The sequence below is a fragment of the Hippopotamus amphibius genome, chromosome 13 (assembly GCF_030028045.1).
Source record: "Hippopotamus amphibius kiboko isolate mHipAmp2 chromosome 13, mHipAmp2.hap2, whole genome shotgun sequence".
In the NCBI taxonomy this organism is placed as follows: domain Eukaryota; kingdom Metazoa; phylum Chordata; class Mammalia; order Artiodactyla; family Hippopotamidae; genus Hippopotamus; species Hippopotamus amphibius.
The window spans coordinates 74,054,797-74,079,955 of record NC_080198.1 but is presented as its reverse complement, the minus strand read 5'-3'; the positions used below and the strand labels follow the sequence as shown (position 1 = coordinate 74,079,955).

The 25,159-nt window shown below is 40.2% G+C and overlaps 1 protein-coding gene across 1 annotated transcript in view; it reads left to right on the top strand.

Annotated features, from left to right (window-relative positions):
- Positions 1-299: 299 nt before the first annotated feature.
- The window catches only part of LOC130834974 (cGMP-specific 3',5'-cyclic phosphodiesterase-like), a 44,606-nt gene continuing 19,746 nt past the window's right edge, over positions 300-25,159 (top strand). Inside the window, exons 1-2 of the mRNA XM_057706120.1 lie at positions 300-891; positions 22,278-22,866. Of these exons, the coding sequence (XP_057562103.1) occupies positions 770-891; positions 22,278-22,866 (711 nt within the window). The 5' untranslated portion in view covers positions 300-769. The remainder of the gene's footprint in view (positions 892-22,277; positions 22,867-25,159) is intronic.

Below are 25,159 nucleotides of genomic sequence, written 5' to 3'. Positions count from 1 at the left end.
CATTAAATCGCGGGAATGGCTTTGTTGGAAGTTACCCACCAGGACCCGCAAATCTATTTCGGTGACACACGCCCCAACTCTCCTCACCGAGGCGTGGTGCTTGGCTGGGGCGCTCTGAGCCACTGCGCTGGCTGAGCTCCGAAGGAGGTGGTCCCCGCTCCTCCCGAACCCAAGCGCTGGGCTGGGAGAAAGCGAGGCGGGACAGTCATTGTTCTCCCTGGCCCGGGCTACCAGCACCTCTCACTTTCGGGAGAAACTTCCCCCGGCTGCCGCTCTCTGGGCTTGGGATGGGTCTCCACGGCGCGCCCTTCCCTGTCCTGGAGTGGGACGCTCAGCGAACACACACCCCCACAGTCACCTTTGCGCGCTCGTCCGGGGCCGGCCGGCACACAGCGCACCCCAGCGGCCGCGTGGCTGCCTTCTAGTCCTGGCCACTAGGCTTCCGCCGAGCTCGCCAGTCGCCGCCGCGCGCGCCTCGGAATCTGGGGACTCGAGAGCCTGCGAGAGCCAGTCTCAGCCAGACCCCAGGGAGAGCGCGGGGCTGCGGCACCCCGCCCCGCCCGCCACACCTGGGAGCGGTGAGGACCGGGAGAGGCGGGGCGCGGCAGGAGGCTGGCCCGGTGCCTGAGCAGCGCCGCCGAAAGCCGGCCGGACTGGAGCGGGGCGAAGGGGGAGGGTCTCGAGGCCGAGTCCAGCTCCTCCGAGGGAGGGACCCCAGCTGGGGTGGAAAACCTGCACGGGGGAGCCGCAGAGACGCGCCGCGCTGATCATGGAGTGGGCCGGCCCCGGCTCCGCGCGGCCGCAGCAGCAGTGGGACCAGGAATCGGTCGAAGCGTGGCTGGACGATCACTGGGACTTTACCTTCTCTTACTTTGTTAGGAAAGGCACCAGGTAAGAAGAGGACCCGTGGAAGACCCGGCCGGGGCATGGAGCGTAACCTGGGGCTGATCTCTGTCCCTTATTGAATTTTCCCCTTCGTTAACCATTAAACAGTCTCCACTCTCAGGCCCTTTGCCTTTGAAGTAGGGCCGTGATCCTGTTACGGTGTAGAGACCTCGACTTTAAGGCGAGTACAGCCGAAAACCCCAAGCGTCGGATTCGATCCAACTTGCACAAAGTTCAAATCCAAAATTGAACGTGCCGGACCCCCCTCTCCCTCCCTCCCTCCCCCCAACACGCTGGCAGCCCTGGTATTCCCTGGGAGCAAGACTATTTTCCTATGCCTGCGCTCACGGGCCTTCCTCTAGCCCTTCTCTAGCCTCCTGGTTCCCCTAAATCTCCTTAGCGAAACCAAAAACAGTTTTTGAGCCCTTTCCCTGCCGCTCCGGAAGCACCCTTTCCAATGCGGTCCCTGTGGCTCCGCTCCTCCCCCGTCCCCCTTCGCCCCGGCCCTGGCGGGGCGGGGAAGCCCGGGTAGGGCACGAGACCACGAAGAAGCCCCAAGGGCAGCAACATGCCGGAACCTTCCCAGAGTGAGTGCTGTCGGTTTTTTGCCCCCTTCCAGTCCCCTGGTTGTCCCGCGCTCCTCCTCTCGGCCGCTTTTGCGCGCAAGGCGGCGCCGCCGAACGGGCTCTGTGGAGGGGTTCGCGGCGCGCACACAAAGGACCGCGCGGAGGCGCGGCGGGGAGCGGACCCTGGGGGGGGGTGACAGGTCCCGCGGCCCGGGACAACCCCAAAGGCCAGCTCTTCCTGGTCCGGAGCCAAGCGCCAGGGCGGCTGCTGCGGAGGGCGGGGAGGAGAGACAGACTATCCTTCGGGAGGCGGCTGCTCAGCGGGCAGTCGGGGCGCGCGTGGGAAACGCTCGCGGGAGACTTGGAGAGGAATCGCGGCTGAAGCCGAGGGGCTAGGAGGGCGAAACGCAGAGTGCCCGGCGGCCGGGTGCCCCGAAGCCGGGGGAGTTGGTGCGAAGCCCGGCCGGCCGCTGCGCGTGGCACGGGGCTGACTCCAGACGCACCCCTTTGAAGGACGGGCCGGGATCTCGGCGTCGCCGGCTCCCGGCAGCGGCCCTCGGGCAGCTGGCGCTGGCCGCCTCTCCGGGAGGGAGACGCGAGCGGGGCGGTGATGCTGAAGGGGCCGGCCGGGGCTGGACGCTGGGCTCCCACCCGCCGGTGCACCCCCGCGACTCGGCCGGGCGCTCCCCGCCAGGGGGCGGCGCAGCGCGGGGCGAGCGGGCGGCGGCGGGCGGCGGCGCGACGGCGGGGGCGGTAGGGGAGCCGGCTTGGAGTCGCTGGCCTCTCCTGGGCACGTCGTCGGCCCCCAGCCCCCACCCCCACGGCGCCTCCTCGAGTCCAGGGTCCGCCGACGCCGCCTCATCTGCATCTCCAACTCGCCACGTTTGCTATGTTGCCTTTTGGAGACAAAACAAGGTACTTCCTTAAGCATCCTCCCCCTCTTTCCCCACTTTCCCCGGGGGCGCGGTGGGGGCCGGGTGCAGGGTGCTTGCACCCAGGTCACACCGGCGGGGCGATGCTTCGTTGAAAATGTGCTCTGTGACATTTCTGTCTTCCTCTACCTTCCTGCAGATGTAATACTCTGAGGTCTTAGATGGGGCGCTTTTTAACTCCGTTGCTCCTAAGGAATGTTCAGTGGGTGTCGAGTTGATCACTTTTGGGGGGTTTTAACAGAGGCGATGGCTTCGGGACAGATCTTATCTCCTCTGTTTAATTACTCAGCCTGCCTTTTAAAATCCTCTTCCCGCTTTCGCCTTCTATCAAAATACTAAATCTGGAGCGAGCCAGGGGATAAATCCTGAATGGAAAGTGGTTCCCTTTCGAAGGGCACTTTTCTGCGGGGTTGGGGTGAGGCACTAAGACCATCTAGGTCTGGAATTATCGATTGCTGGGAGCCAGCAGTTTTGAGAGGTCTCCTCCTCCGAGGCCATCTGTCCCCGTTTTCCTTTCACCCTTGCATACTTCCACCCTTCCGCCCTTAATGAATTATAGCGCATAGTATAATGCGGAGTGGGCAGGAGAACGGGGCTGATATTTTAAATGTGTAGAGGGATGTTCTTTAGGCAGATTATTAAGAAAGAACAAAATTATTTATTTTAAACTCAGCGTAAATGTCCTTTTTCTTTTTTTCTCCCCTCTCCCTTTAAAGACATAAACTTGGGATTGTTTGGTGGCAGCTTTTAACTCATACATAACAACACTTCACTTTGAGAGCCCGCCAAAAGTTTGAGTAACGTTTTTTTGGTTTTTTTTTGTTGGTTTTTTTCCGGAAAATAAATTGAACGAGTTGTTACATTTCTTTTCACATTACTTTTTTCTCCCAAATAGCATAGGATTAAAATCCCAGTTCTCAAAATTACACTGCTTAGCGTAAAATGTAGATCATTGAGACTTTGTTAAAGATTTTCTCTTCAGTTAGGGTTTTTATATCATAGTTGATGTGGACAATACGCTGAAACGCTTTCTGTGGTATATATATGTGTGTGTGTGTAATCTTGGGAGAAGAGTTTATGTTGAGTTCAAGTTGAAAAACGAAAGTGTAAGATAATCAAGAGTAGTGTAGGCCCTCAGTTTTAGGAGTTATACATAAAGCGCTGAAAGTAGTCAGTGTGAAGAATATAATCTGTCTTGTCTGTAGCCAGAGATTTTTCACGGAACAGTACTCCAGTTTGGGCTTCTATTTGATGGCATGACCTGGAGACACAGAATGAGAGGTTGAACATTAGCAAATTATAAAAATGCCAACCTGCTGAACACAGTGTGATTCACATGGTTGTGGTAAAAGCTTATTGGAGACACTTTGTTTACAGCTGTTTTTTGTTGTGGTTTTTGGTTTTTGGTTTTTAACGAAAAGCTCACATTACTTTGCTTTTTCCCCTTTTGTTAGACTATGTATAAAATGAACACTGTATGTGATTTGGGAAAGCCTTGAAAGAGAATAGTTCTGTAGAGGCATTTGGTGTGTTTTAAGATTTAAAATAAATTTGCATTCACTTAGAATGGCCAGCTGTGCCTGTAAACAGGCTGGTTGGTAGAATTATTTCTACCTTATTTGATTTAATTGTTGTTTGACATTCATGCATGCTTCTCTGTTCTCTCCCCAAACTGAATGGTCTGCACTCAATAGTAAGTCATTGAATAGAAGGAAGGTTCTGGCCCTCCTTAACTCTCATGTAAACACCTGTGAATTTTGGTTGACCTTGAAAGCAATTATCGCTGCTATATTTTACATTATTTCCTATAATTATCTTTCCTTAAAAGCTATAGCTTGTAGCACACAAATAGATGCTTTTTAGCAATCAAAACCTGTTTCAGTGAATTTTGAGAGTGTCAGTTGAACATTTCATAATATAATCTATTGGCATAAAAATTAACTTGAGACTAGTAACTAAAACCTATGGAAAACTTCCACCCTCGCTATTATAGAAAACTTTGCAGTCCTGCAGGTTTGGGATGCTGTGTTCATTAAGGGCTTTAATGCTTGTACATTCACAGATGGAGCCTTTTTGGTGCTAATGCCACTTTAACAGCTGTTGTTATTCTTGACAGCATATTAGAATAATTTATCTTTCATTAGTTACTAATCAGCTCTGTGATTGTGGGGGATGGTTTTGATCCTTTAGTATTGTAGGGGTAATATGATTGACTTTTATTGCGTTGTTTTGCACTAGGCAAAAGCTTGAGAATATTTGGCATATACTGGAAATAGGAGATATTAAGTGAGGACAACTTTTTATGACTACTTGGATCAAAGTCCAGAAACAGAAGTTTTACACTCCCATGTAGTTTTCTATGATAGACTTTTTATTTGACATTGCAAAGCTGTGGTGAATTAGTTGATGTTTCAGGTCCTGTGTTTGGGATTTTCTTTTTCTCTTTCTTTCTTTTTCTTTTTTCTTTCTTTCTTTCTTCCTTCCTTCCTTCCTTCCTTTCTATCTTTCTTTCTTTCTTTCTTTTTCTCTTTCTCTTTTTCTTCCTTCCTTTCTCTTTCTCTTTCTTTTTTCTTTCTTTCTTTTTCTTTCTCTTTCTTCCTTCCTTCCTTTCTTCCTTTCTCTCTTTCTCTCTCTCTTCCTCTCTATCTCTCCTTCTCTCTCTCTTTCTCTTTCTTCCTTCCTTCCTTCCTGTGTCTGTCTCTCTCTGTGTGTGTCTCTAAAAGCTATAACCTTTTATTTGCATGATATTTATCTTAAAGTCAGATGATGGGTGTAAAATAAATCTTGCTATTCGATCTTAAAAATGTTTCTGTGATCATATAGGCATATAAACTTTTCACAATTTTCAAACGAGTTGCTAAGCATATTTTGTTAAGCAGTCACTAATACTGAAGATAATAAAGTCCTGTGGGCATTGACTCAGTCTGGCTTTGATATTATTTCTATTTTCATTATGGTAATTCTGGTGTAATAATGTCCTTTTATCCGTGTATTGCTTATGACCAGGGTCCTTATAGCCAGCTCTAAGACACCTTTTAGTGCCCTAAAAGTACTCATGTGGATTGAATTTGCATAGGATTGAATCTGGAAGAATCCATAGGAGCCCCTGAAATGTTTCTCATTGCTCTTCTATCACCAGTGTTCTCAGGGTTTCATATTCAGTTCCATTTTGAAAGCCCCCAATACAAGATCATGATTCCTAAAACTGTGGCAGAACTAATCAGTGGCAATTAGTCATTCAAATCTATTTGCTTAGTGTAACACTTAAATAGGCTTGTAGTACAATTCAGTAGCTTTTTTTTGTTTTTGATCTGAAGATCTATAGAGATTGCCAGTATTTTCTTAATATTGTTTTCAGTACCTAAAGATGAGCAGTTTTTAGCATTTTGATTATGTTGTGCAACCAAATTTCCTTTCTAAATAGTTCCACCTGAAGAAATGACTTGAGTCTGGTTTCTGATACGATTTCTTTTAAAATATGTGAAAATGCTTTCAAGTTGTATGGGTAAAGTTTGTACCTTCACCCTTATCTGATTACAGAGAGTATGTCTTACTAAGATGCATGCTTCCCTTCTTCTAGATTTGAAAACACGAATTAACCTAAACATGCTTGAACTTCCTAATACTTTTTAATAATGCTTGGGAAGGAGTTCTTTCGTATGAGAAAAGTCTTTAAAAAAACTGCTTGGTATTTATTAGTTTGTCCCTCAAATATTTTTCAAACTAACAATTTATTAAACCCCTAACTGTTGCGTTAAGTTAGATTTTTTCTTTGTTCTCAGGGCTAATTGTAGGATAAAACCTCTTGCTTTGGTAAGGGCTTCAGGGCAATTAAATAAATCACTGAGTTGATTGATAGTGGACGGTTGAAAAATGACTAATTTTTGAATTTAGACTGCACACTAGCTACTGACTTTGCAGGACTTCCTATGAGATTACTTTAGCTGGACAGATGTTGATTCAGTTGATCAATGTTACAGCTGATTGATGTGGCCTTGGAAATATCTGTTAAATCAGATTCTCAGTAAAAAAAAAAAAAAAAAAAAGTGCCTATGAATTACAACCTAAGAATAAAAATTGAAGAAACTCTTTCCACATGAGTCATTCGTTTGATATTTAGCTCTGTAATCTTATTTACTGACTTGGTATTCTCACTTTATTTTGAATCATATTTTTTTTCATGGTGTGAGTGCTTTATTCATTTTCTCTAACTGGTAGGAATTTATACTTATTGCCAACTAAATATTTAAGGCAGGTAAGGTAAACTAAGTGTTACGTTCATAAGAATCATCCTGATGAATAGTCTAAAAAGCTTTATAAAAAGCCTTCTGTATATGGATGTATACATAGATGTATATATACACATACCCCATTTTGTAGTTTGTAGTGAACATGCTTTTTAAAGTCTTAGGTGCCATTGTTAGCTTCTGTATTCTTTGAGACCTTTCCCTTATTTCTGAATTGTAAAGTAAAATTAACTTTTTGCAAATTGTCTTCTCGGAATAATTTTATTATATCTAAACTTGAGAAAGAAAAGATCCCTATCTGATCTCATATCCCTGGTAATAATTATTTTTTAAAAAGTCATCATTTCTACTTTCTGTTGAATAAGTATACTGAGGTTATAAGAAGAGAAAAAACCCTGATTTTTTAAGCTGATGAAATAATTAAAACACACAGGATCTTTGAACTGTAGAGTTAGAGGAGATCATGTCCAGTGTTTCTCAAATTTAAGTAATGTTTACCTTGTAAGAAAGACATTCTTATTGATCCCCAGTATCTTCGTTAAAAAGCTTTTGGTCACAAGTGACAGAAACTCATCTTAAACTCATACAAAATTAACTGACAATTGACATTCCTGGAGTTTGGTTTGGGTGTGAAATTCACCTGATGAAATAATCTTGTCAACATTCTTTTTGTCTGTATATCTGTCTAATCAATCTTCCTTCCTTCATTCCTTCTCTCCTTCCCTCCCTCCCTCCCTCCATCCCTGCTTCCCTCCATCCCTTTGGCCCTATGCAGCTTTGGCTTTATTCTCAGGCAGGCTTTCTTTGTGCACTGGAAAAGTTTCTCCTTGGCAAGTTTATGTGGGTCTTAAACTTCTGATGTTTGAGAAGTACCTTCTTATCCATATCAGTCATCTCAAGATTACTTGGCCTTGCTTGCATGACTTGCCTGCTCTGGACCTGTCACTGTGTCAGGAAGAATAGGGGTGTCTCACTACTTTGCTGGGGCAGGTCGCCCATAGTGTGATTCGTCAGTGGGGGAGGAGAAATTCCCCAAAGAAAGTGATGTCAGCACCTCCAGAGGTTCCAGAGATCTGCCATACCTAGTACTGACTTTCTCTTATTTTAATGTTAGTTAAATGTGGAATTCTTAAGAGTAGGTATAAGTTAATCCTAGTTATAGCAATTATACAGCTAATACCAAAAAAAGTGTATAAGTTAATTATGAATTAAATGATAAAACTCTAGCCAAATGTAAATTGACAGGCTTCATTAAATCATCCTGGTAAGGGTGACTGTGGCCCTGATTCCCCTGCGGGGGTCTGGTGAGGTCCGCTTGCCTTGGCTGCAGTTGCCTCCTGATGATTGTTTCTCCCAATGGGGCCCTCTTAACAGTCGTGCAACTTTTAGTGCCATAGCACAGTACACCAGCTTTGGGGTTTTATTTGGCTTGAAAGCATATTTGCATATTAAATCTACTTTTTTTTCTCTTTACCCCCGAACCATTGGGCTGCAGTGTGATTGTAAACAGAAATATAAACTTGACTGCTAAAATTGCAGGATAGTATTTGGTTATAAGGTGGTCATCCCAATCATTTAAAGTATATGTCTTGTACTTTTTTTTTTTTAGGTTTTAATTGTCATTAGTGTGAAAACGCAAAACTGAAGCATTTCCATAGAAAAACTACAGATCTTCAAAACATACTTGCTTTGGACTGTCCCGGCTTCTCGTACCTTAGATTGAGACATGCCAATCTAGTCCAGTCTTTCCCATATCTAAGCTGCAAAACAAATCGGTTTACATATTTACAGTATAGATTTTGCTTATTAGGTTTTCTTTCAGATGTAAGTAGGTTTTCCATGAAAGAACATTTTTCATATATGTGATTGTGAATGCATGGAAAATTATAAAACATGTCTCTTCCAACTCTTGGTCAAATTTGAATGTAAAAATATGAAGCAATTGTGCATTTTATTTATAATTGGTCCCAGTAAGCATCTCAGATGTTTTCATAGCTGGAGAACACTTGGGAACATCAAATAACTTTAGGCAGCATTTGTTTCTAAACCATGCCAGAAGCAAAGGAACTACTCACTGTAACATCAGAGTAGAGATTATTGGAGGAATCACTTGGAGGTGTCCCAGATCGCCCCTGTTTCATTTAATACCCTGTTATAGTATGTTAATCTTTTATTCATCCAAACCATTGCTTTTTTTTCTTTCCTTTTTTTTTTTTTAATTGAAGTATAGTTGATTTACAGTGTTGTGTTAGTTTCAGGTTTACAGCGAAGTGATTCATCTTTTTCAGATTCTTTTTCATTGTAGTCAACCATTGCTTCTTAAAGGGGATGCTGTTTGGCATTCGGTAGTGATACTTTTTGTTGTTGTGAGAAACTGTTCCGCGTGTTGCAGGATGTTTAACATCCTTGGGCCCCAGAAACTAAATGTCAGGAGCACCCCGATTATTGTGACACACATTTCCACATGACCCCCAAAGGCTGGCACCACTACTTGGTTAGGAGCCACTGTTCTGAACCCTTTAAAATTTACTTCTATTTATGGTGGTTAAGGGCCCCAGATAAGATAGATTTAAGCTTCAACCCCAGAACTACCACTTTCTTAAAAGTACCTTTAGGTACTTTATTTGCTTTCCCTGCAAAATGGGAATAATAGCATTTACTTCTAGTGTTCTTAAGGAATTTAAAGGAACTAATACATATATCCTTATCTTTTTTAGACTGATTTTCAGTAGGTTACTGTTTATTTTACTGAGAATCATCAGTGCCTTAATTATAATTGCAAACTTTGAGAGTCACCCCCTTATTCTGATAAGTGGGAATTAGAACAACAAAACAGGGACTTAATAGACTTTGTGTCCTTCTCATTTTTTAGATGAGTTTTTATTAATGGTTGGAACAGAACCTTTTGTGGATTGTGTAAGGTACTGGAAAGGGAATTGAAATGGGAGTCCAGACCTCCTGCCTGTGTTCCCAGCTTTGTGACTGGCCCAGGTTAATAAATCTTGGCTTTAAAATGGGAGATAGGAGGGGGTGAGAAATCAAAGCAGAGAAATTCATAAATGAGTTTAACAATCTCTTTCAGCTCTAAGCATCCTTGATTCTCACAAGGAGAGCAGAATATCAACTTCTCAGATTGAATAGTTTCCTTCTTTAAGTATTTTCCAAGTATGAGTGGTGGATCTAGGTCAATTATGCAAACAACACAACTAAAACTGTGTAAAATTAGGATCCAAGAACAGAAGAAATATCTAACATTATATTTTATGTGAGTTATTTTTATGTTTTTCCTACAGATCATTTTATCACATTTCCCTATGTTATCAACCATCCCTTTTTAGACAGGAAATTAGTGTACTCTTTGTAATTCTGGTTTTAAGTGGTTAATTCCCATCAGTGATGGAGAAAGGCACTGGAGAGAAAGAGAAAGGGGTCATGTTTTAATAGGAGACTTAAAAACATGATTGTGCACTGTGTTTGTGGATCATTCAGGGCCTGTAACTGTTTCCTTTGTTTTGTTTGAGGCACCCTGCAAATCTCTGTAATGTTACTCAAGGGTAACATCCTTGAGGCCCAGATATCAGCCTACCTATAGAATTCCCCCAAGTAAGCCCCCTTGGGTGGGAACTAAAGTGGACCAATTTTAATCCCCAGATCTCCTGTAGCAGAGTGTTAAAGCATTGTTTTTATCAAGTGTTGATATTTAAAACCATTCTCCAGTTTAGAGGTATGGTTGTTATGAAATATTGCTATGGTTTTTATCATAAGTAATTAGTTGTATATTTTATCACATTTGTTGTCAAACAGTTTTATTATATCTGTGATGTTTTGAAAAACTCATCACCGAAATTCTATAACTTATTTTTAAAAATTAAATTCTGAGTAGTAATAGAAAGACAGTGATTTTTCTCAAGAAACAAAACACAACACTGTTCAGCTCTTAATCTTTGTGCATTATTCAGAAAATTATGTCATATGTAAGTGTAGTTATTGGTCTAGGGAGTCTATGTTTTTTCAGTTCTAATTTGAGAAAGTACCAACATTGAAACAATTGTTTTTTTTTGCACAAGTGTTTCTATAGAGAAATTAGTGCTTTTAAACTAGGAGCTTAAAAAGAAACAAATGGGTAACATCTCATTATTCTGTAGAAACCCATGAATAAATTATTTTTATTTTTACAAAATAAATTTTGAAAATATATTTCAGTTAATGTTCGATTAACTTGGGAATTTCCTGGTGGTCCGGTGTTTAGGACTCAGTGCTTTCACTGCCAATGGCCCGGGTTCGATCCTTGGTCAGGGAACTAAGATCCCACAGGCTGCATGGCGTGGCCAGAAAAAAAAAAAATTCAGTTAACTTAAAAACAGTAATGACCACATATTAAACACTGTGTACTAGACTCTATGCTATTACTTTATAGGCATCATTTCCCTTAATTTTCTGAAGAACGCGATGAGGGTTAATGCCATTATCTCTATTTTATAGAGAGTGAATAATGCACCTGAGGTCTTATCTCAGAAGCAGCTCTGGGGTTGAAGCCTCAGTCTGTCCCACCAAGAGCCCTTACCCACCAATCTCTACTGAAGTTCAATATTCAATATTAACGGAAGCAAAGCAAAGACTCATAGATTTAATGTCGTGAGGAATTTAACTCAGGAAGAGGCTAAAGTTTCTCCTAGGGCCTCTTCATGTGCAAGCACGTTACTAAATGAGGTGCCTAAAGACTTTGCCCAAGTGGGTTTCGTTTCCATATATAATTTTAGAGTATGAAAAGTGGGACCTCGCCAATGACATTTTAAAATAGAACGGCTGAAAACTTGGGTACTGGACTGTTACCATTGTATTTTTAGTATTAGAACACAAATACCCTAAGTACAGTATATTTTCAAAGAATTTTTATCCTCTGATACATTATTTTAGGCAAGAGTACGAAACACATTAAACTAGTTGCTCTACAAGTAGGTTTCATCTAATTATATTTTTAACCCGTGAGAATTATGTTTACATCAGAATTTTACACTGCTTTGTAAATTTTTCTTTGCCTTACTTTTCTAGATGCCAGGAAATAGTCTATAAAACCTAGACAAAGTATTTAAATTATTTTTCCCTTTCAAGGCATCTGGAATACTGAATATGTACTTTAAGGTATTTCTGTCTTTTTAAGATGAGTGAGCACAGTAAAAGTTATTGCTTCGTGGAGCCCCTTTGTACACAGTTGCGAGTGCATGTGTGTTTGTGTGTGTGTGTGTGTGTCTCCCTTTTGCTAACCGTCTTTGAAATGGTATGTGAGAATTTGCATCCCATTATGCAGTAAGTTTTGCATATTCTATTTAATACTTCTAGATAGTAAGCATTTGGAAGAAGCTATGACTTGTTTAGATTAGTGGGAAATTTCTAGAACACAAATTATAAACTGTAGTTTTCCTCCCTGGGATAGGTAATAATATTGAGTGAAAATTAGAAATTGCAAAAGGGGGAAAGTTGTCATTCATAACAGAGTATATGCCATCATCTGGTGACATTCCATTTTTTCAATGGATATTACTAATCAGTTTATAAAATTTTTGTAGAATATGAGATGAAGCATAGCTCATATCTAAAACTTAAACCTATTTAAATATCCCGCAAAAAGATATTCTTAGCTTGGTACCATTAAATTTAATCATTAACTTAATTGAATCTATCATTTTAAGAATGATACACTTTTCATCTTCTTTAAAAATATGAGCACACAGGATGTGTAGGAATGAAACATGTAGCACTTTGTTTCTACCATGTGTGTAATTTTGATGAGATAACTCTTTGTTACAACCGTTGTAAAAAATGACAATTCACCTCCTGGGCTTTCTACCCCCAGAATTTCTTCGATGCTTTTTTCTTATCATTCACGAATGAATTTATTCTTTCCATTTCTCTGTGTATTACCAAAGATCCCAAATGCCCGACACTGGAAATGTCAAGCTCAGCCTTTTCCTGCAGCAGCTGCTAGAACCTGGCCGCCTGGCCTTTTGAGTGCATGAACTCATTTAGTTTTGTAGGGTGCTCCAGCCACAATGAACATTGTCTTGAAGGATGCAGTGCCGTTGGGGCTTTACAGAAGCCTCCTGAAATCAAAATATGTTAAACGTTATTCCTCATGACACTGATTTTTGTATTAAATCATCATTGCACGGGTGGGACTCTTGAGCTGCAAGCGTCTTCAGTAAAGTAGAATACTAAGATAGAAGACTTCTGATTGGATTCATTGTTTTAAGAGATTGGGGGTTTAAAATCCAAGTCACATTTGTGATAACTCATGGCACGTTTTGATCAGCTTCCAGTGGCTTTATTTCCGGCTCTCTAATTAATTTCAATCTTTTGGGTTCTTTACTTGCTCAGGAAGGGAAAGGATCCTTTCGTGAGCCCTGAGCAGCATCTCTGGTACCTGTAAGTTTGAAAGCACAGATGGTATTCACATTCATGTTACCTGAGTGAAGTAACTCCCAACATTGATTTTGGCACCCTCCAGGGTTTCTCCAGTTATTTTAAGACATATTGTAGAAGTTTAAAAACAAAACTACATCGAATTTACCCATTTTAAAAAGGTGTATAATGCAACTCATTTATGAGGTGAGAAATTTTGTGTGTAATAAAATGTGGAAGGAAATAACTGACTGGAGAATAAGAAAACAGATTTCGGTGAGGAGAGAAGGAATGACTTAGATGGGGTGTTAAACATCGGGATCTTGTCATCGATTATAAATTCTTGGCGTTAATTTTTATTGCATTTCCCTTGGCTGTGGGTTTTTTTCAAGGGTCCAAGACCTGTTGTCTTTTATTAACCAGGGCCTGTTGTCTTTCATTAACAGCCTTGTAAAAGTTAAATCAACTCAAAGACTTCAAGAGGTCTGTTCTGCTTTCGATTGCAGGGCAGTTAGCAAGGACTTGCTGATACCTGAAAGCAGAGTCACTAAGTTATTAGTGCTTGTAGGAGAGGGTAGAATACCTTTGTGGAACGTGCATCCATTTTGTTCTTTTCGTTCAAATGGCGAGGATGTAACTTATGTAGAGTTATGATGTAACTCTTCTTTTTAGAGGGAGAACTCAGTGGGATTCTATAATGAGTGACAATCTGCAGTATCTGCTTTGGACAAGTACTCTGGATGCTCAGGGTGCAGGTAGTCAGCCTGTTTCCAAACCCTCTTAGGCCCACTCAGCCTGTGGGCCTGTACCACCAGGAATACAACCTTTTTCTCCCTCACTTTCTCTGATTCTCTTGGCTGGACTTTAGGAGGGAGTGAACAGCCATGGCTCCTTACCCCAGCCCTACGTCTCCACTGGAATGAATCCTAAGGGTCTAGGAGATAGCAACATCTTCAATATATGGAAGAGATTTTGAAATGCTTCCACGTGCGTTTTCTAACTTGACTCGCACACCAACCCTGTGTGGTGAGTGAAGGAGGAAGAAGTCTTTTGCCTGTTTAAAAATGAGGAAGCTGAGGGGCAAAGGGAGATGACAAGAGTTGACCAACCTAATCCTCATCACCTACTGGCCCGTTCATCATGTAAGCAGGCTTCATGACCTGTTCATATGGCTGACCGTGTGTACAATGAAGAACTTGTACTCTGGAGAAAATGAACTCCAGAGAAGTTGTGATTGGTTCAGCCTCACGTCTGTGTATTCTTATAGTTGGAACTAGAGTTCTCTCCTGATGGCCAGTTTGGTATTCTTGACTTCATACTCTGCTGAAGAAAGTCAGCACCTTGCGCTTCATGAAGAAGTTAGAATAGGCAGTATTTCCCCTATTATACAGAGGATGAAATCGAAACTCAGAAGAAGAAAATTGTTTGCCACTGGTCACAAATCCCATTGGTAGCAAAAGCTAAGATACAGATTGGAATTTAGGATTTATGGCTGAAAAACACAGCTTCCCGGGGTGTGGTTGTAAGTCCCAAGAGTTTTTAGCACTTAGTCAGCCTCCCTTTTATAAGTAGATTGCAGTTTGTTTTTTCTCTATTAAATATATGGTATAGTTTGGACAGTAAAATGAAAAAGCTTGATTTAAGGAAGACTTTTATGCCACAAATTATTAATCCAAGAGCTTTCAAAAGGTTCAGTTATCTTACACAGGATCCTTTGTGCTCTTTCAATGATAAAATTAGTATTAGTGATTTGATAGCCTGGAGCTCATTAGCATGCTGCATAGAACCTGCTTTTTTCTTTGTTGTCTACCTGCCAACAGTGTCACTTGGGAAAAATAGAATATCGAGTGACTAGTGTGGCCAGCTAAAATATAGGACACCCAGTAAAATTTGAATTTTAGATACTGCTGATATTAAAAAATTATTCATTGTTTACCTGAAACTGAGTTTTAACTGGATATCCAGGATTTTTATTTGCTAAATCTAGCAGCCCTGAGAATTATTCTTCTCTTGAACACATTTATTATATATTCTTTTCAGTGAATCATTTTCGGTTTGTAAAACATTTTATGCTTTCAGAGAAACATAGGCATGGGATTCAGTCAGATTTTTTTTCAGGACACTATCCTTAAGAATCTTTGTTCTCTGAATCCCTTGAGGCAGTGTTTTTACCTCAGTGGTTAAGTGTGCTGTCCTTTTATGATCTGGATGGAAAGAATTTAGTTAGAGGATGTGTATTATAGGTGATTTTATTTTCTCTATGCCTTGTGTGTTTAAATTTGATCTTTGACTCTTTCAGATGCAGCTAGACATTATGAAGTGTCTTCGTGACAAACATTGATGTTCTGGGAACTTTTAGGTTCTTGTAGGCCGTAAGACTTGGATTAGGAGACCCAGATTTGATTCCAGGTTTTGTTACCAGCTTGCAGAATGTGTTTGGTTCAGCCATTTAATTTAGCTTCATAATTTAGAAACTGGGATTGTGCATGCCTGCTTCACGAGGTTTAAATAAAATGGTGCTTTTTTTTCCCTTCCAATATCACTAATGTAAATACTTTTCAAAATCTCAGAGACTCAAGGAAGAGAAAGAAGGGAAAACAGAGATCCTATCTCAGGCCAAAGAAGTGATTTGCCTCATCAGAGCTACCAGCCAGGTTTTTTGAATCCCATCTGGTATATTACCCTCATATCTGACATGTTCATCTTTCCATCTTTTTTCATTCATATGCAGTTACATATAACTTCATATGACAGCAAATTCAGTGTGTGTGTAAATTAGCTGCTGGACACAATATAAACTTCAGTTTGGGGAGGAGAGGTCTGGGCTTGCTCACTCCTGTATCCCTAGTGCCTGACACACTCAAGGACCTTCATGAGAATAATTTATTCTAGAAAAAAAAGGACACAAAAGTGAATCCAATTAACACGGAAAAATATCAGTGAAAAGGCTTTGATTGGAACTTTATCTTGAAAAATGGAACCATGGGTTATAAGAGTAAATTTACCTTATTTTAGATTTAAGAATATTTAGATTATAATGAAAACTCCAAGCTATTAAAATAAACAATTTTCTGGCAAGGCTGTATCGTAAACACAAGTATCTTTACTTCTTATTTGGCATTCGCAGCAGGATCCTAAAGAGAGTCTTTTTTTCCTCAAATATAGCTTTTTAAAATTAATATTTGACGTTTTTCCAGCAGCCTTTCTTAATCTAGAATGCAGTTATTTGAATAGAATTCTCTTTTCACGTGTTTGTTATATCATGATCCTTGTTAATTTTTTCCAGTTGTTAGCTGTTTTTTAATTGGACTTAACCCTTAATTATCAGTGGCTTTATGTAATATTAGAATAGTTCTCCAATATCACCTTGGTTTCCTTCTAGAAATTCTATATCTTACATAAGAGTGTAAAATTGCAGTCTGCAGGTGATTTGTATTTGCAGAGATTAAAGTATTAAAAAACAATCAACAGGAGATGATAGATATTAGTCTTAGGAAGGAAGGCCCACTTCATACAGCCACGTAGGTCATGCACTGCAAAACCTCAAGGGATGCCTAAAGAGAGAGAGGTGGGAGAGAGGATTTAATTTCATTTATGCTTGGTTTATAAGTGATTGTTTTGATGTTATGATAACATATGTTTTCCTACGCAGGGACATATCTACAGGGACTCAGATGATCAATAATGTGGTCGTGAGAAAACCCTTCCCTCCATGACTGGTAGTTAATAAAAATTGTTGATTGAGTCACTGAATATACCAGATCTATTTTTCCTGTGTCATTTAATACTGAGTTCATCTCTCCAAGAAAATATCTAGAAGTAAAACACTTGTGACACAATTAAATATAATACAAAACACCTAACAAAGAATTTCTGGACACTGGCTTAGTTTAAGACATATATTAGGCCCTATAGGATATCCTATAGGGTAAATTAGCCATGGTCAGTTATGAGACTCACATCCAAAGGAAGATGAACATTAATAGCTAAAACACAATGTTGATTTTCTGTAACAAATATACCAGCATTCAGATTTTCAAAGGACTATTGTCCCTTTTAATGCAGTTAATTTAGGAGGCTTCATTTATTTATTCATTCACACAAATAGTTATCAAGGACTTAGTATGTGCAAGGCATTTTCTAAGTACAGACATGCAGCCGTGAACAAGACAGACAGACAAGTATGACATTTACATCTCCTCGGAGGAGGCAGACAATAAACCAACAGATTGATAAACAAGAAAAATAGACGATAGTAAGAATTCAGATAGCGTGGGGGGAGAACATAGTGTGTCGAGGCCACTTGAGGTGGAGTGATCAGGGAAGACCTGTCTGCGCAGGGGATAAGGAGCTGCGATCAGCCGGGTGCAGGTGAGTAGAGTGGTCCAGACTGGGGGCAGTTAGAGTTTGATGTGATGAGGAGTATCGAGGGGCCGGCATGGGCGAGAGGGACTATGGTAGGGGATAGAAAGAGTTTGAGTTTAAGTCTCAATTCAGTGAGAAGCCAAGTAGGGTAGTTAAGATGTTAAGGTTTTCTTTGTTCAAAGATGACTCTGGCTGCTGTGTGGAGAATGGATTGAAGGGAGGCTGGTATATCAGAGAGACCAGTTAAGGGGCTGTGGCCACAGTCCCAGGTGAGAGGTGGTGGGCTTGGATCAGGGAGGTAGTACAGGAGATAGAAATGAACAGACTAGAATATAGGGTTTTGAAAGTCACGTAGACAAGACTTGGCTGCTGGATTGGACGTGTGAGTTGAAAGAAACAGAAATTCAGAGTAACTCCTAGATGTTTGGTTGAGTAGCTAGGGAGATCATGGTGCTACTTATTAATATGAAGAAAACTGTTAAGGAGTGAGGTTGAAGCAAGACGAAGGATGGGCCATTAGGAATTCTGATTTCACAATTTTAAGGTGTCTGTTTAGATGTTCACATGGAGTTGTCAAGTAGGTGGTTTGATTAAAAAATTTAAAAGTTGATCACCATTTTTCAATGAGAGGATAAGAAATAAGTTGAGGCTGTGTTTCAGGTTTGTAGCTGAAATAGTTAAAATGCCTGTTTTTGTATGCATTTGAGAATTTGTTACATGTACACACTTTTAAATCACATGAGATGTTAAGTTAAATGTATTGCTTTTTTCTGTCTTACATTTTATGAAACAGCTTATTCAAATGCTTCCTTTGCAATTTTCACATACATGTCTGACATCAGTGTCTTTGGCACTACTGCTGTGATTCTGGAGGTAATGCAAGCATTTCCCAAAGTATGTCCTCCTCATTTCTGTCGAAGTTTTTGAGATACAGCATTATTTTATTATCAGCGTATGTTCTCATCGCTGGAAATTTTGTCCCAAGCCTTGTCATGAATTTATAAAACATTAGGCAATTATATTTTAAAAGATTCTGTGCTGTAGGTATACACCGGGGATCTGTACAGTATACTTACTACATTGCTTTTCTAAAAATAAATTTATTTATTTATTTATTATTTATTTATTTATTGGCTGCGTTAGGTCTTCATTGCTACGTGCGGGCTTTCTCTAGTTGCGGAAAGCAGAGGCTACTCTTCGTTGTGGTGCTTGGGCTTTTCAGTACAGTGGCTTCTCTTGTTGCAGAGCATGGGCTCTAGGTGCATGGGCTTCAGTAGTTGTGGTGCACAGGCTTAGTTGCTCCATGGCATGTGGGATCTTCCCAGACCAGGAATTGAACCCATCTGTGTTCCCTGCACTAGCAGGCGGATTCTTTTTTTTTTTTTTTTTTTTAATTTTTTTAATTATCTTTGTGTCATTTTTTAAAATTTAAGCTCTTTTTTGGAATATAATTGCTTTACAGTGCTGTGCCAATTTTTAAGGTACACCAAAATGAATCAGCTGTATTTATACACATATCCCCACCCTCCCGTGACTCCCTCCCACCCTCCGTATCCCGGCCCTCTAAGTCATCACCCATCATCGAGTTTGTCTCCTTACGTTATGCAGGAACTTCTCATGAGCTATATATTTTACATTTGGTTGTGTATATATTTCAAAGCTACTCTCTCACTTTGTCCCAGCTTCCCCATTCCTTCCCCCTCCCCCAACCCTGTGTGCTCAAGTCCATACTCTACATCTGCATCTTTATTCTTTCCCTGTCACTGGGTTCATCAGTACCATTTTTTTTTTTTTTTTAGATTCCATATATATGAGTTAGCATACAGTATTTGTTTTTCTCTTTCTGGCTTACTTCGCTCTGCATGACCGACTCTAGGTCTATCCACCTCATTACAAATAACTCAATTTCATTCTTTTTTATGGCTGAGTAATATTCCCTTGTATATATGTGCCACAACTTCTTTATTCATCTGTTGATGGGCATTTAGGTTGCTTCCACGTCCTGGCTGTTGTAAGCAGTGCTGCAATGAACATTATGGTACATGTTTCTTTTGGGATTATGGTTTGCTTTGGGTATATGCCTAGTATTGGAATTGCTGGGTCATATGTTAGTTCCATTTTTAGTTTTTTAAGGAACCTCCAAACTGTTTTCCATAGTGGCTGTACCCCAACTTACATTCCCACCAGCAGTGCAGGAGAGTTCCCTTTTCTCCACACCCTCTCCAGCATTTATTGTTTTTAGTTGTTTTGATGATGGCCATTCTGATTGGTGTGAGGTGATACCTCATTGTGGCTTTGACTTGCATTTCTCTAATGAGTAGTGATGTTGAGCATCTTTTCATGTGTTTGTTGGCCATCTGCAGGTCTTCTTTGGAGAAATGTCTATTTAGGTCTTCTGCCCATTTGTGGATTGGGTTATTTGCTTTTTTGATATTAAGCTGCATGAGCTGCTTGTATATTTTGAAGATTAATCCTTTGTCCGTTGCTTCATTGGCAAATATTTTCTCCCATTCTGAGGGTTGTCTTCTAGTCCTGTTTATGGTTTCTTTCGCTGTGCAATGGCGGGCAGATTCTTAAACACTGCACCACCAGGAAGCCCTATATTGCTTTTTTAAAAACTAATTATTATTATTATTATTATTATTATTACTATTTTGGCCCATGCTGCGTCACATGCAGGATCTTAGTTCCCCAATCAGGGATCAAACCTGTGCCCCCTGCACTTGAGGGCATGCAGTCTTAACCGCTGGACCACGGGCGAAGTCCCTACATTGCTTTTTAAAGAGAACTTTAAAATTTATAACTGTATCTAACACTTGGAATTATGGGGTAATCCTGATCATATCTGTGTTATCTTTTTTTTGACCCATTTCATTCTAGACTGGTGTCATTTCAGGGTAGTACAGTATTTACCAAACAATAGTTGCTGTTCAAAATAAAATAATTAAGGGAACATTCTATAAGTGAAAGACTTAGTAGAGACTCAGAAAAAAGGCTAACTCTTCTTTCTCCCTTCTGGATCTTCTTTTTTCACTTAATAAATTGTGATAACTATTCACATCAGTACCTATGACCATTTTTAAATGTCTGCCTAGTGTTCCCTTTATAAATGTGCCATGATGTGTTTTTTTTTTTTTTTTTTGGCACACGGGCTTAGTTGCTCCATGGCATGTGGGATCTTCCTGGAGCTTGGATCGAACCCGTGACCTCTGCATCGTCAGGTGGATTCTTAACCACTGCGCCACCTAGGAAGTCCGCCATGATGTGTTTTTGCCAGGCTTCTGTTTGTGGTATTAGGTTGCTTCTTATCTTCGCTATAACAAAAAGTACCACAGTAAATAAATACCCTGGTACTTCTTTTCCCACATGCGTAAAATCTGTGGAACAAAGGATAAATGCATTTTAAAACTTGCTAGCTATTGCCTACTTGCCCTCTGAAGAGGTGTTATCAATTTCTATTGCATTCAGAAGGATTAGAGAGTGCCTGTTTCCCTGCACTCTCCAAAATGATACACTGTCAAACTTTTTTATCCTGGCTCCTTGGTGAAGATAATCAGTAAGTCATTGTCAAGTGGAGATTGCATTGCTTTTATAGGCCAGTTCTTTTAAGTATCCTCAGTGGTAGCAAGTTTCTGTCTCTTGAAAGTGAATTTGAGTTTCAGAAAAAGTCAAGTCTAATGCATAAGATATACATTAAGTTAGCTTTTACTCTAGGTTTTTGTGGTTTTACTTGCTTGTTTTGAGAGGAAGGCTTACTGAAAAACAAGATCTAACTTTAAGATAAAACAAATATTCTTTCTACTCAATACTCTGTAATGGCTTACATGGGAAAAGAATCAAAAAAAGAGTGGATATATGTATAACTGATTCACTTTGCTGTACAGCGGAAACTCCCACAACATTGTAAATCAACTGTACTCCAAAAAAATTAATTTAACAAACTAATATTCTTATGTGGCTCTTGAAAATTTTTAGAAGTTAGTTTCAAAAGAAGAGTTCCAAAAATGTCTAAAGTAATGGCACCATCCGTTGGCATGAGAATGCAGCTTCCCAAGAGGAATTATTTGACCTGAACAACAATCATTTGGATGTGTATGATCTGGCATATTTGTTTAAAAAAATCACCCACTGTGAAGGCTTTAGCCCAAATGGGTTCTTTTCATGGGATGGCACATTAATAACATAAATAACTTAAGTTTTCTTGGACTGAATTTTCTATATGTTATTACCTACCTTTTTTGTTTTCTCCTTTATACAAGGAGTAGATACTCTAGAAGAAGAGATCATCTTTACCATTAATTGAACAAATCTTATTAGGATGATTTTAATGGAAATCTATAATCTTTCTACCACATACCAGATCAAATGGTTTATATTTTCCATTTCCCTTTCTAAATCTAATCTATATGTAGCAATATAGATTAAAACAACTATCTACAATTAAGCATATTAGCTAGCCAATTTTATATAAATTTTTAAAAAATTTTTAAATATTTAACTTCAGAAAAAGTTGTATGTTTTAAATAGCAGATAAATTTCCATATTTATATTTTCCTAAGACTCTTGTCAAATTTAGTGTCTTTTACTTTAACACAAACTGATTTGAGAGGAGCAGACTTGACAATGTGTTATAAATCAGATATCTGAAAATACACGTTATAGGAGTTAGGCTTTATTAAAATGTTCACTGAAGCAATTGTCCTCTAGAGTTTTTCAAAATAAAACTGTCTTAAATAAACCATCTTGTTTTTATTTTCTATGACAAATCAATCATTACCACATCAGTTTACCATGAGCAGCTTTTTAGAAGCTTTCGGGGGTAGCAATATTTAAGAAGGGGTAGTCCTCAAACATTTACTGTGTCTACATGTTCTTTTCTGCAGAGAAATGGTCAATGCATGGTTTGCTGAGAGAGTTCACACCATCCCTGTGTGCAAGGAAGGCGTCAGAGGCCACACGGAAGCTTGCTCTTGCCCCTCGCAGCAGAGTCCCCGTGCAGAGAGCAGCGTCCCTGGAACACCAACCAGGAAAATCTCCGCCTCCGAATTTGATCTGCCTCTTAGACCCATTGTCGTCAAGGATTCTGAGGGAACTGTGAGCTTCCTCTCTGACTCAGAAAAGAAGGAACAGATGCCTCTAACCCCCCCAAGGTTTGATAGTGATGAAGGGGACCAGTGCTCAAGACTCTTGGAATTAGTGAAAGATATTTCTAGTCACTTGGATGTCACAGCCTTATGTCACAAAATTTTCTTGCACATCCATGGACTCATCTCCGCTGACCGCTATTCCCTGTTCCTTGTCTGTGAGGACAGCTCCAACGACAAGTTTCTTATCAGCCGCCTCTTTGATGTTGCAGAAGGTTCAACACTGGAAGAAGCTTCAAATAACTGTATCCGCTTAGAGTGGAACAAAGGCATCGTGGGACATGTGGCTGCTCTTGGTGAGCCCTTGAACATCAAAGATGCATATGAGGTAAATAAGAAACAGAGGCAGGGTGGGAGGTGGAGCGTGGGTGGGGCCTTGGACAACTACTGTGAATTGTGGGGATATTTGAAACTGAGATGTAAAAATGTGCATACTTGTTAAAAATGGGACTGTCTGGTAAGGACCTCCCCATCTGTTAAATGCCAGAGTTTCTTCACTGGGGGCTGAATCAAGGATAGAGGCCTGAGGGAAATATTGTCTTGTTTTCCTGCTTAATGATAATTTAACATAGCTCATCTCACAGTTGTATTCTTTCATCTTTTTACCTGATCACTATACATATCCCCTATCTATGTTATCTCCACGTGAACTTCTGGGGACTTTACTAAGATTCTAAAATGATAGGTCCAAAAAGTGTCAGAAAACCAAACCCATAGTCTTTTTAAATTCATTCATTCAATTCATCATATTCATTCATTTGAAGTCCCTTTGACACCAAAGTCTGAGTTTCTTTCTTTCCACTCTTTCATTTCATTAAACAAATAAATGTGTGGATAGCTCTAGAAAATGGACATTTTGCCCTACAATATTTCAATGGAAAGATTTGATATTTCTTCCACTTTTGCTTCCATTATGAACAGATCTTTATTATGAACTTAAAGTTTACACTGTATGATTTTTCAAATTTCCCATTTAAAATGATTCTTTTATTAATTGAATTAGAGGTTTTAAACAAATCATCTTAATTGAATGACACTTAGTATGTTTATGAATTATGTTCTGGCATCATGATAGAACAATTATGCTAGTTACTTATCATGTGGTACACTTTGAAGATTCCATAATAATACCAGCTTGAGGCTCCTCTGTGTCATTTGAGGGGTCATAGATGTTTTATTCATTCCTGTACTCCTGATGCCTAATACAGTGCCTGGAACATAGATAAGTGTTAATAAATATTGATTGGGAGAAAATTATAGTAGATGAGATAAATAAGTAGACTAGATAGCAGGTCATAATTGATCCAGGGAAAATGTGTTAGGTTCAGGGAAGCAGGAGATCACATATAATTGGGGAGATGGAGAGAGGTTTCTTTGAGGAAGCAGTGATTGATATGGACCCTGGAAGATGGATAAGATTTCAGTAGATTGAGTCGTGTGCATATTGAGATCCAGTTGCAAAAAGAAGTTTGAGGAAGAAACAGGAAGTTGGACCATGTGGTGCTTGTAAGGAAATGTGTGGGTGATAGTATAGACGTTGAGGAGCTACTGGAGATTACTGGGGTCTTAAATGCCAAGCTGAGGAGTATTTATTTGATTCAGAGCCATGAGGACTAATTAAAGATGGTTTGAAAGGGGGACTGGCATGATTCAGACTGTGCTTTAGAAAGATGAATATTATGGTGGCCATAAAATGAATTAGAGGGAAAAATACTGGAAACTGGGAGGACAGGTTAAATAGTCTGAAGGAGTAAGCACCTGAACCAGAGCACTGGCCTTTGAGACCAAAAGGAGGGAATGGATTAAAGATGAAGAAGCTGAATCTGCTAGACTTGGCAGCTAACAGGAGGGGGAAGTGAGGAGAAAAGAGGAGTTGGAGAAGACTCAGGTTTTGAAGTTGGGTGAATAAGTAATAGTAACTGGTGAGAAATCCTGAGGGCAGGTATCTGGGGAAAGATGTGATAGTTCAGATTGGCTAAATCCTGAGATAGCTTTCAGAATCCACTCTATACCAGCAGTCTTTTCAATTTTGATTCTTCACGGAGCTATCTCCATGACCTCTTTGAGCTCTGTAAGTAATGTCACAGCATAGCAGACTCCAAGAGGGGTATTAAGGACACAGCTGAAGGATGGCTGCCAAATTTGCAGAATTCCCGTCCTGTCTTAGGTGACAGCTGGGTTTCCGCTTTTCAATGGCACTATAGTCCCAAGTACAGTAGGACCATAAATATGCTACAGCTTTGCTGAGAAAGCCTTCATCTGTTTGCATGGTCCTAAATTTCTCCAGCCCTGAGAATTTCTTCACTTATATGCACGTTATTTAATCTGTTTACCATCTTTAGAGTTTTGATGGTGTAATCTTTGTTTTGCAGTTAGTAATGATTTAATTCTTGTACTGCCATCTAAAATAGGCTCAGTGTCCTTGATTTGCAGTGACCCCAGACTGAAGCCTCTTAGTCTGTGGATTTCTCATGTTGCTGCTTCACCCTTGACACCCTTGATCTGTGTTTATAGAGGCCTTGCAGAAGTTATTCCCATCCCAGGAATTTCATTAGAAGTTGTGGGATTGATCTGGGCCATAATTTACATTGGTATTAACAGTGGAAATCAGTTGGCTAGTG